The 12596-nt window shown below is 40.0% G+C and overlaps 1 protein-coding gene across 1 annotated transcript in view; it reads right to left on the bottom strand.

Annotated features, from left to right (window-relative positions):
• Positions 1 to 8617, bottom strand: part of LOC122100232 (phosphatidylinositol 4-phosphate 3-kinase C2 domain-containing subunit gamma-like) — a 99361-nt gene extending 90744 nt beyond the window's left edge. Inside the window, 3 exon segments of the mRNA XM_042670555.1 lie at positions 713 to 807; positions 1194 to 1278; positions 8469 to 8617. Of these exon segments, the coding sequence (XP_042526489.1) occupies positions 713 to 807; positions 1194 to 1278; positions 8469 to 8617 (329 nt within the window).
• Positions 8618 to 12596: the final 3979 nt, after the last annotated feature.

Here is a 12596-nt window from a genome sequence, read left to right as displayed (position 1 = left end):
GAAGTGGCATCTCCTGGAGAGAGGAGAGAGTCTCCTGGTAAGATCTCAGGCATAGTCTAGGTCATAGCTGTCCACACCACTATTCCTCTGGTCCAGCCGAATCACAACAGAGTAAAACTAAGGGTTCAACTGCAAAATGAAGTACAGAAAAACTTAAAGCGCACACAGAGAAAGAGGAGAGTTAAATGTGTTATATTTACACTTGGCAAAAAAAGCTTGGCCCTCTAGGAAATTTTCAACGGGAAGAGTAGAAAAATATATATTAATGATCACATCCCAATGTTTGCAATGAGTGTTGCAAATAAATGTGTTATGTGTGTGTGCGTGTTTGTGTGTGGGGGCGGGAGGGAGGGGAGGAATCTCCTGGGGTTGGAGTCACAGCTCTACTTCTGGCATTTGGGTGATTCATCCACCAAATGGGGAGAAGGATGGTTGAAGGGGTGCCGTGCATCAAGATGTATTGTCCTCATCACCTGCCATCTTGAATTGAAAACCTTACTGGACAACTACTTGAAGATCATTTGAGAAAGTAAATACGAATAATGATAAGAGCAATGATAATCACATGAGAAGGATTCCAATGGCCGATGACCTTGAAGTTGAGGCTGCTAACAGTTACAGTGTAGAAAAAGCTTCTACCACAGCTCCCCAGAGAGGATTACATTAAATTGCAATTGAAATGGTCCCCCTCTCCTGTTTGAAATGAGCTCACCAGTATAGCCGATGAGCCAGCCAAATGCTTTGCAAAGAACAATGCAGCAGGAGGTCCACCAGAGGGCTTTCCAGGTTCCATTCAAACTTCACAGCCTGAGGTAAGACACAGAGGACTTTAGCTCTCCTTCTGTGCCCATCCCCACCCACTCCATTTGTCTCTGACCCTGGGACTCAAACTCAGGGCCTGGCTGCTGTCCTTTAATGCCTAGTGGCTCTACCACTTGAGCCACACCTCTACTTTTGTTTGCTGGTGGTTCATTGGAGATAAAAGTCTCACAGACTGTCCTGCCCCCAGGCTGGCTTTGAAACACGATCCTCAAATCTCAGCCTAGCTGAGATGGCAGGTGTGAGCACCAGTTCCCAGCAAGGATTGGGTTATCTGATAGGCCGAGTTGCAATATTCTTCTGAAGGAGTCAATTGTTGATGCACTGGGAACCTTGGAGAGGATCTTTAAGCCCCCAGACTTTGCAACGCTCACCTGAACCAGCTGTGGAAGGTAATCCTGTAGTTCATCATGTGGGAGTTGCTCTAGATGATCAATGCCACCTTGCAGATTTGTTGATCTGAGAAACTGACACAGGAGACACAGGGCTATCAAGATGTGGATGGGAAGGGAGAAACCACATGGACACTTCACCCAGTGACAGAATCCCACCTCAAAGCTAGGGGCTAGGCAACAGCTAAGGGATACTTAGCACTAAATCATCATTATCATTATTGTTGTTTTTGTTATTTTTTGGGCGGTCGTGGGTCTTGTACTCTGGGCCTGGGTGCTGTCCCTCAGCTCTTCAGTTCAAAGTGAGTGCTCTACCACTTAGCCACAGTGCCACTTCAGGTTTTCTAGTGGGTCATTGGAGATCAGAGTCTTACCCACTTACCTGCCTTGGCTGGCTTTGAACCACAATCCTCAGATCTGTCTCGTAAGTAGCTGGGATGACAGGAGTGAGTCACCAGCACCCACCCAATCATTGCTATTATTTCCCCATATTCCAAACTCATGCAATACTATAGTAGAAAGCCCTTTGACCTGGATTTGTTTGTGTGTGTGTGAGTGTGTTTGTGTTTGCTGGTCCTGAATTTGAACTCAAGGCCTAGGCACTGTCCCTGAGCTCTTTCACTCAGCCTGGTCTTCTACCACTTAAGCCACAGTGCCACTTCTGGTTTTCTGGTAGTTAACTGGAGATTAGAGTCTCACAGACTTTCCTACCTGGGTTGGCTTCGAACCGTGATCCTCAGATCTCAGCTTCCCAAGCAGCTAAGATAACAGACATGAGCCACTGGTAGCTGGATGAACTTTTCTTCCTTTACAGGTTATAACCATAAGAAGTAGTGAGGCCTGTAGGCCAGGCACAAATTTGGAAGTATTGCTGAAGTTGGAGATTTTTGCACAGCAGCACGCACGTGTGAACACACACACCACACACACACACACAGAGTCAGAGAGCAGAAGGGTCTGGTAAAAATGCATAGCTAGAAGATTGGCTTCTTTATTTCTTTATTTCTTTAATCACATTAAGATTTTCGATTTCACCTGCCTAAATGCAATTGATTCACATGCATTACTCTCAATTATGAACACGTTTGACTGGAAGCTTATGAGACAGATCAAGGTCGGCTCAAGGATGTTTTGCAGGCTCAGAGAGAATAGGTGATTGCTACAATTTGAGGTCTGAATGATGCCTTTAGGTTCGATTCCAGTCAGCCCAGCTCTCTTTTTGAACCTTTTTTCTAACCATAAAGGAAGGCAAAGTGTGCACGCGTGCACACACACACACACACACACACACACACACACACACCATTAAAATAATCCCAACCTCTCTGGTGAGTGTATTAATGTCATTATTAGACACACCTTGCAATGGAAACTCTATGAACTAAATAAAGAAAAAGATATAAGTGTTTCTCACCCCATCCCTTTGTATGATCATGCCCCTTTTCATCTTCTAGAATTCTCCTCACACTCTCCCTATTTGAAGATCTCTTAAAATGGACTATTTATTGCCTTGATTCCTTACATGTCTCTGCTACCCCAGGTTTTCCCATGTATCCTTCAACCCTAAAGCCCCAAGCTTATCAAGGTGATACTTTGCTTTCCTTTGCTCTAATGTGCTTTTCTTCTTGGTTTTCCTCTCGTTGCTTTTCCTTTCTCATCTGGTGGAAGTCTTTGCGTGTTTCTGAGTCCAATCTTCACCCTTGAAGGTGTTCTAAGTATCATTTAGAGTATTGTACCTTCCTCTCTACAGAATTCTCTAAAAGGTGCTTGTTCAAGGGGAGACACAATCATTTGTGAATCACTCTGCCAAACACACCACTGCAGTCTCTTCGCTGGTTGCCAAGTTTGGGGTGACTTTTCTACTTGGATGGCACTAGCATTTAGCTATGCATGTCTTTTAGGATCAAACCAAGGACCCCACAACCTCGTTCTGATGCTGGGATTTTTTTCATAAAGATTCCTTGGGGGGCTGGGAAGGTGGCTCAGTGGTAGAGCGCTTGCCTTGCATGCTCAAGGCCCTGGATTCGATTCCTCAGCACCACATAAGCAAAAAGAAAAAAGCCGGAAGTGGTGCTGTGGCTCAAGTGGTAGAGCGCTAGCCTTGAGCTGAAGAGCTGAGGGACAGCGCCCAGGCCCACAGTTCAGGCCCCACGACCAGGCCCCCCACCCCCCCAAAAAAAAAGATTCCTTGGGAAAAAAAATGCCTTAAATTATTAGTAGATTCTCTTCACACAAAGCATTAGTTTCAGGCCAAGCCCTGCTGACACATGCCTGCCATCCTAGAGATCTGAGGATCATGGTTCAAAGGCACACTGGGCAGGAATGTCTGTGAGACTCTGATCTCCAATGAACCACCAGAAAACAGGAAGTGGTGCTGTGGCTCAAGTGGTAGAGCACCAGCCTTCGGCAAACAAAGAAATACTTAATGCTTTGGGAAAGCAACCAGGCCCTGAGTTCAAGCTCCAGGATAGGCACTAAGTATATGTAAACTAAATGCTAAATAATAAGAATAATACAATGTATAATATAGACACTTAGTGGATATAATACAATATTATATAATATATAATATAACATAAGCATGTATATATAATATATAACATATAATATATATTTGTGTGTATATATACTATATATATTTTTATATATGTATATCTATATTAAGGATATATATTACAAAGGAGAGTCACACATAAGAAGATCTGGAATACATATATATAGTATATAATATATAATGTATATAAACTAAATACTGTATAATAATCATTGCTTTGAACTCTAAGAGTTTTGATTAGTTGACGTCTATCAGCACTTAGGAGATGTTGATAAATATTAGGAATTATTGCTACTTTTTGGGGGGGTCTGGTCGTGGGGCCTGAACTGTGGGCCTGGGCGCTGTCCCTCAGCTCTTCAGCTCAAGGCTAGCGCTCTACCACTTGAGCCACAGCGCCACTCCCGGCTTTTTTCTTTTTGCTTATGTGGTGCTGAGGAATCGAACCCAGGGCCTCAGGCATGCAAGGCAAGCGCTCTACCACTTGAGTCACCTTCCCAGCCCAGGAATTATTGCTATTTTTGAAATAAGTGCTCTCATTGCTCAACTATTCAGCTAACTGTGAGGTTTTATTTCATCTTTGGATTAAGTATCTTCTTTTTTGTTGTTTGTTTTTGCCAATCCTGGGTTTGAACTCAGGGCCTGGGTGCTGTCCCTGAGCTCTTTCTGCTCAAGGATGGTGCTCTACCACATGAGCCACAGCACCACTTCCAGTTTTCTAGTGGTCCGTTGGAGGTAAGAGTCTCATAGACTTTCCTGTCCAAGTTGGCATTGAACCAGGATCCTCAGATCTCAGCTTCCTGAAAAGCTCGGATGACAGGCGTGAGTCACAGGTGCTCAGCTAGTACCATGCTTTTTATAGGTGGGTGCTTAATCAAAAGGCTTTGATCAAAGATGGTAACAGTGAGTAAAGTAACTCTGTGGTATTGCTATCATTTGTTGTATGGCTCTTAGATAAGTGGCACTGTATGCTACAGGTTTAATTCAACAAATAACACAAAACAAATTTCACAGGTTTTTTTTTTTTTTTTCCTTCTCTCCATCAAAGCTTTCCGGAAAAAAGAAAAAGAAAAAGAAAACACACCAACAACTAAATCTGAAGGTAGTAGAAAACAAACAAACATTTTCCCTAGTTACTCCAGGTCAAGGAGAACAAAACTGAGTTATACTAATACAGTGCAGCACAGATGCAAATGGAAAACAGTCTATTTCTATTAATACATGCAAAGTCTAGAAGACGTAATTTTTTTCACTCTGATGCAATAATAAGTGCTCCTTTTCAAATGGGCTTATCCACTTAGTAAGTGGACTCTTGGAATCTATCCGGAAATTCTAATCAGAGATACATGTGAGGCTAGAAATGATAGAGGAAGGTCTGAAAATAGATATTAACGTTAAATATGCTGTCACAACCTGAGAGATCATATGGGGCCAGAGGAGAGAATCATAGAATTCATTGTTAAATTATGATGACAAAGGTGACATGTAGAGAGGTGACAGTGACATCAGTCAAGTTATGAGCCCATTTCTCTTTGGACCCTGTCCCCACTTCCCTCACTCTCTCTCTCCCCCAGTGTTTCCCTCCAGTCCCCACCCACAAGTGATAGAATTCATTCTCCACATGGTATTCAGTGAGGACCCCGGCTGCCTTGGTTCCCCTCTGTGCCCCCATTTCTGTGCCCCCCTCACCCTCTCAGATTCAGAGAAACCCATCCAGGAGACAAAAAGAAAACAAAGACAATGTAGAAGAAAAGAACCTGTTCTTTAAATTTCCTGGAGTTATTTTATATATCAGAGGCCTTGCATCTTTTGTTCCTCCACTAAAAGTATAATGGATTATTTTGCCAGTCCTGGGATTTGAACTCAGGGCCTGGGCACTGCCCTGAGCTTCTTTTGCTCAAGTATAGCACTCCACTTGAGCCACAGCTCCATTTGCTGCTTTTTCTGTGTCTGTGGTACTGAGGAATTGAACCCAGGGCTTATGCATGCTAGAGGAGCACTCTACCACTGAGCCCCTTTCTCAGCCCTCTTCTCTGACTCCTTTTCCCTCTCTTTAAAAGGAATATGAACACTTTCCTCCACTACATTTTGTAGGAAGAGGATAGGGAGCCACACACTAACACCAAATATCTGAAGGAAAGTTTCTTCCATAGCTTTAATTTTCTTTGTAAAGCGTATTTCGAATAGTTTTTCAATTCTACCTAAAATTAACCTCTTTGTTGTCAAACAGGGTTTATTTCTAAATTTAATGTTTGGCTCTTACAACTTATTTGTGAAAAGGTATGAATAACTGAAAAGAACTTGTGATTTACAGGCCTGTGTGTGTGTGTGTGTGTGTATGTGTGTGTGTGTGTGTGTGTGTGTGAGTGTGTGTGCTTGAACTCAACTTCTGAGTGCTGTTCCTGAGTTTTCTGGCTCAGAGCTAGTTCTCTACCACCTGAGCCACAGCTCCATTTCAAGCTTTTTTGATGGTTCACTGAGATGAGAGCCTCAGGGACTGGCCTTGAACCATAATCCTCAGATCTCAGCCTCCTGAGTAGCTGGGATGACAGGCATGAGCCACCAGCGCCCAGCCATGGGCCTTTTTCTTTTTTTCTTTCTTTTTCAATAGAATGAACAGCATCGTGTAAAGAAATGCACATCCTACTTTTAGTTGGTATGGAATATTCTTCTGACATAATACTCTGGAGAATATTTTTGTTTTGTTCTTTTGCTCAAGTTGACGTTTCTGGGCCCTTGAAGTGAGTTATGGAGCAACAGATAAATATGTCCCCCACCTGGTGGCATTTCTTCCTTGTGTGTGTCTAAGATCATTTATAGCCTCCTTGGGGATGGACGGCTGGCATTTCACACTCAGCTGCTCCTTCTCCAAATTCTTCCATGAAGCCTATGTTACTCCAGACAGTGCCCAGACACAGTGTGATATTTACACACCCAAATGTCATCGGCCACACGAGGCCTGCAGCCTGGAGCGAACTTTCCACACGCTAGCTGATTGTGTTTCCCAATGACTTGATTAGCTGAAGAAATCCACACGTACTCCCTCCCAGTCATCCACCAAACCATTGAGTGCTGACTCTTCTAAACGCAGGACTGTATGATTGCACGATTTTTATATGTTTAGATATTTATATATGTATGTGACTATAATATATATATCATTTAGATGTATGTATGATTATATATGTCTATATTATATAATTATATGTATATTGTACATATATATATATAATGTATACAATATAGGTATATATTATATAATTATTTGTATCTACATTACATATATGTATAATGTAATGTATATATAGGTATATACAAATAGTATAAAATATATATGTATATATTATATATAATTATATGTATATAAATTATATGTGTATATAAATGATGTATGTACATATAATTTATAGATGTATATTTATATATAATATGTGAATAATAATTATTGCAGAATTACACTGAAGGAAGGGACATCTGGCAGATATTTGCAAGGCTTCCAAGTATTTAAAGATTTTTATATTTATATATATTTACATGCATTGTATTTAATTATATACATAAGAGTATATATGTATATGTATTTATATATTTTCATATGTATCCATGTGTCCTATTAGATATTTATAACTACCATATATATACAATTATATGTATATATCATATAATTATATATGACATATATGTATATACTTGTGTACATCCTTTGTAATTATTATTGCAGAATTACACTGGGTGAGGAAAAACAAAATACCATAGTAGACATCTAGTGATATTTGCTAAGCTCTGGTTCACATTTGTAAAAATAACCTGATAATCGTGCCAGGTGTAGGTGGCTCACATCTGCCATCCTTGCTACTCAGGAGGCTGAGATCTGAGGATCACAGTTTGAAGCCAGCCCAGGCAGGAAAGTCTATGAGACTCTTCTTTCCAATGAATCACCAAAAAGCTAGAAGTGGATCTGTGGCTCCTGTGGAAGAAAACCAGCCTTGAGCTGAAGAGCTCAGGGACAGTGTCCAGGCCCAGATTTCAAGCTCTAGGACACACACACACACACACACACACACACACACACACACACACAACATATTTACCAATTCATTAAAAAAAAAATATATACTTACTGTCTGTTAACAAAAACACTATAGTCAGTGAAACAGTGAAAAAGAGCTGCATTTTCAAAAACCCAAGACAACTATTTTGGGAGGAGAGTCATTATATTGTAACAAGGGTAGTCTTTTGTATTGGAAAACATTTCTTTCTTCCTTTTTTATTTGTCGGTCATGGGGCTTGAACTCTGGTCCTTGATGCTGTCCCTCAGCTCTTCAATTCAAGGCAGTGTTCTACCACTTTGCCACAGCACCACTTCTGTTTTTTTCTGCTTATGTGGCACTGAGGAATCGAACCTCAAGCCTTGTGCATGCAAGGCAAGCACTCTACCACTGAGCCACCTTCCCAGCCCTATTGGAACATATTTCTTGCATGTCCCACTTACTAGAAGATTCCTGGGCTTCTGTATGTTTTTGCATTAGACCTCTTCTAATAGCTACAAACGTGTGTGTGTGTGTGTGTGTGTGTGTGTGTGTGTGTGTGTGTGTGTGTGTGTAAATCTCAGCTTTCCACTCAGAAGTGAATGTGTGTGTGATAAGTGCATTTTGTGATTATTTTGGTGATAATTTCAGCCTTGCAATGACCTTATTGATTAATACCTTGGTGCCTTGGCCTCTGGCCAAGAGCTCTCATCAACCAGCATACTTTTATATTCACTGTATACCTGTTGGTAGGAAAACTCACATAAGCCATTTCCATTTAGGACCTGCCATTTCTTCTCTTTCCCGACACCTTCACAATGCCACATTGTCTTTGAGTCACCGAGGAAATCGTAAAGGTTTCCAGGCAGCCTTCAACAAGCCCAAGAAATGCAGGACATGAAATTTCAACAGGGGAGAAAAATCTCTTTTAACCTCTTCAATTCGGTTTTATTCTCTTCTTTTCCTCCCCTTATCAATTCTTTTCTCCATCTTTTCTTCCCTCTCATTCCACTCAGAGAAACAATCCAGGAACCACGGTTTTGCTCAAAGAAATTTTTGAAATACGGGGTGAACATAAAATGTAATGTATCAAAATGTCGACCTTTAATAATAATAATAATTTTTCTAAAGCAGCTTTGAGGGAAATTAAAAGCAAAGAAATTAGAGATCAGGTTTCCAGTGTGACCAAAATGTCAGCCTCCAAAATCCAGAGCAAGCTCTCCTGCAGGAGATTATTCACAGCTAAAAGCCCTACTGTCAGCTTAGAATTACAACGCCATCAGAAGCTCAGAGCAGTTTTTCCAATAGATTTCCAGTCAAATGACTCACTCAGCAGTGACTTGGAACAAAAACCAAAAAAAATGTCAATATGAATATCTTTGCTGTGTTTCTTGTACCAAAAACAATCAGATGTGACAGAAGAAAAAAAATATTTTTTCCCTGAGCAAATTGTTGAAGCAGGATCTTTTGGGGGTGATTGTGAAGTGAATAACTCAACATCCTTCAAAGATTTTTATGTAGTTGAGAATACAAGAAGCTGGGTGCCTGTGGCTCGTGCCTGTCATCCCAGCTATTTAGGAGACTGATACCTGAGTATTGCGGTTCAAAGCCAGACTGGGCAGGAAAGTCGGCAAGACTCTGAGCTCCCATGAACCACCAGAAAAGAGGAAGTGGCGCTGTGGCTCAAGTGGTAGAGCACCAGCCTAGAGCAGAAGAGCTGAGGGCAGTGACCAGTCCCTGAGTTCAAGGTCCACAATGGATACAAATAAATAAATACATAAAAAAGGATTTAAGAAACCTAGGAAAGCTGACAATTTTACCTAATTATTATACACACACAATATTTGAAACACAGGGAGTTTAAACCACCTTTCCCAGGACATTTGCTGATGGATGCTCACCGATTCAAGAGTCAAAATATCTAGAACATTCTGCTTTTAGTAGCTTTACTGTTGTGATTCCAGCAAAGCTCCTTAAGCTTTTGCCTAGCTCTTATGTACACTTGTAAAAAAGATAACTAGGATAATTGATTGGATGGTTTGTTGATTGTATTCTGAATGGATCGATATAAGCATAATAATAAGCAGTGCAGTAACTTGTTTAATTGGACTGGGAAGTTATTTCTTCAGCTAGAAAACAGAAATAAGGAATAAGATATCTCAGGTCCAAGGACATATAGAAACTGAACAGAGAGCTGGGTGCTGCTGGTTCACGCCTCTCATGCTAGCTACTTGGGAGGCTCAGATTTGAGGATCCTGGTTCAAAGACAGCCTGGGCAGGAAAGTGTCCAATGAACCACCAGAAAAAAAGTGGAAGTGGTGGCTCAAGTAGTAGAGTGCTAGATAGAGCAACAAATATCCCAAGGACAGTGCCAAGTGTCCAGGACCTGAGTTCAAGTCCTAGGACTGGGACAACAATAAAAAAGAAAGGAAAAAGAACTAACAGAGATGTTTTCTCATGGACAGTCTCTGGACTTGAATATAGAAATGGAGCATGAATCACAGTCATCACAGAATGAATGAATTAAAATTACAACTCAGAATTAAATGGAATCAGTTAGAATGTAATTATAACGAAAGAAAATGTTTCTGTGATTGATTTGCCTTGCCTATTAGGATTAATGCAATTCAACATGGCAGATTGTTAGTTGGAAATATTAATTGTTTGGATTTAATTTTTCAACAGTGCATGTATAGATAGCTCGCTAGATGACAGATTGATATATGAATTGATAAATAGGTGGATGATAAACAGATATGGAAGATAGATCAATGGATGATGGATTGATGTATAGATAGGTAGATATAAATGGATTAACACATAGATAGATCATATTCAATTTTGTTCCAAAAATGTACATAATTATTACTTGTTAATTAAAAAGTAAACAAAATGAATCTTTTAGTCACTAATTTCATTGACCTCTGGACTTCAAGCTGATCTGTATTTTGAGTGTACTCTATTTAATTCTTCCCTTTAGATTCTGAAAATCTTGTTTTCTTTTTTAAATGAAGTCTAAAATATCACCCTACCATCAGGGCCTTTATATTTCTTGCCACCAAATTTATGCTTTCTACATTATCTTCTTGAAACTTTGTACTGGCCTTTCTAAGGCCCTGACTTCGTTGCCTTTCTGTATTTCCTCTACATTTTCTAGCATGTTTTTAAAACCTGTGCTACTTCTTCAATTACTGCCTTCACAAGAAAAAAACAAAACCAAACACAAACCTCTCTTCATTCTTTTAAGGTTTGAGTTTCCTAGCAAGCTGGAAGATCTGCATAATATATTCATATCTTCTAAACTGCATATTATTTTCTGCTGTCCAGTTTTGGCATCTCTGTTGTGGTCCAATTCAAAGAAAGTTCTCCAACGTCCACTATCCAAATTTCTTCCGACTTCTAGAAACCCCTTGTTGAGCTATGGAGTTTTCTAACATTTGCCCCAATCACGAAGCTCCAAGTGTCCTTGTATCTCTCTCTCTTCTCTTCCTCGCCTCATGAATGTTCCATCAATTCTGCCTCCTCTACAATAATACTCTTCAAATGTTTTTTTTTTTCTCCCAATACTTAACATTTAATATGCTTGACTTATTTTGTCCTCTCAGAAAAATCCATCCTGTATCCTGATTCCATAATAATCCACAGACATTTTATAAATCTGTCCACATGTTGCTTGCACTTGGCCACCTTCTATGGGCTGGTGGTGCAAATCCACAATTCTTTTGTGGCTCATGGAGCCCAGAACCCAACAACCCAGAAAGAAAATTGGTCCATTCTTTTCCAACATAGGGAGTCAGTCACTACTCAATCAGTCACTAGTCTCTGAACAGTCATGAAATTTCCACAAATATAATTCTATTTCTTTCTGCAGATTTCCTTTTTTTTTCTTGGAAAGAATTACCTCTGTCTCTCTCCTTCTCTCTCTCTCTCTCTCTCTCTCTCTCTGTGTCTGTCTGTCTCTCTCTTTCTCTCTATCTATTTGTCTATCTCTCTGTCTCTCTCTCTGTCTGTCTTTCTTACTGGGAGATTATATAGCGCAAATATTCTGTGGAGAACATTGAGTAGAGCACATAGTTTTTTATGTTGTTTTATGGGGGGTGGAAAGGGAGAGTGTCACGATGACATATTTTTAGGACTTATTTCTTCCTTTTCCCATTCAGGTCATAACCATTTTCCCTGTACATTTATTTTGGATCATTCATTCTCATCAAACATCACATTAGCCTTTCTCATATATGGACGTTTCTATGTAAATTTCTTCCAATTCCATATTCTGTTCTTGCTTCTCATATGCTCATTGAGATTGGTTTCAGTATCAATTAATCACTACTGTAACAGTGATTTGGTATGCATATATATATATATATATATAATATACATATATATATGTATGTATGTATGTATTCTTTTTTTTGAGAATTTTTTTCCTCCACCAATAATACTGGGCTTTACAAAATGAAGTCACTGCTTGGGAAATATATTCTTCCTGAAAAATACTAAATTTATATTCAGTGGGGTAGAGGGGTGCAAATCCTGGCTCCCCATCCTGTTTTTATTTAAATTCTTGGTGCAAGTCTCCAGTGTCTACCCAGTATTGCTATTTTAAAATGAATCCTCTCCTTGCATAGACATTTAGTTCCCTGTGATTAGAAATGGGTGAGCTAAGCTTCAGAATTCAGGAAAAAAATAGCAGCCATTACCCGTAAACCATAGACCTTAGGCCTGGCTCTCTGATTCCAGTGGCTTTTATTTTTCTTCTGGAAGCACAGCATCTAACTAGCCCTCTGTTGGAGCTAAATAAGTGAA

The sequence above is a fragment of the Dipodomys spectabilis genome, unplaced genomic scaffold (genome assembly GCF_019054845.1).
Source record: "Dipodomys spectabilis isolate Male_0828 unplaced genomic scaffold, ASM1905484v1 ptg000572l, whole genome shotgun sequence".
Lineage (NCBI taxonomy): Eukaryota > Metazoa > Chordata > Mammalia > Rodentia > Heteromyidae > Dipodomys > Dipodomys spectabilis.
This window is presented reverse-complemented; position numbering and strand designations above follow the sequence as displayed.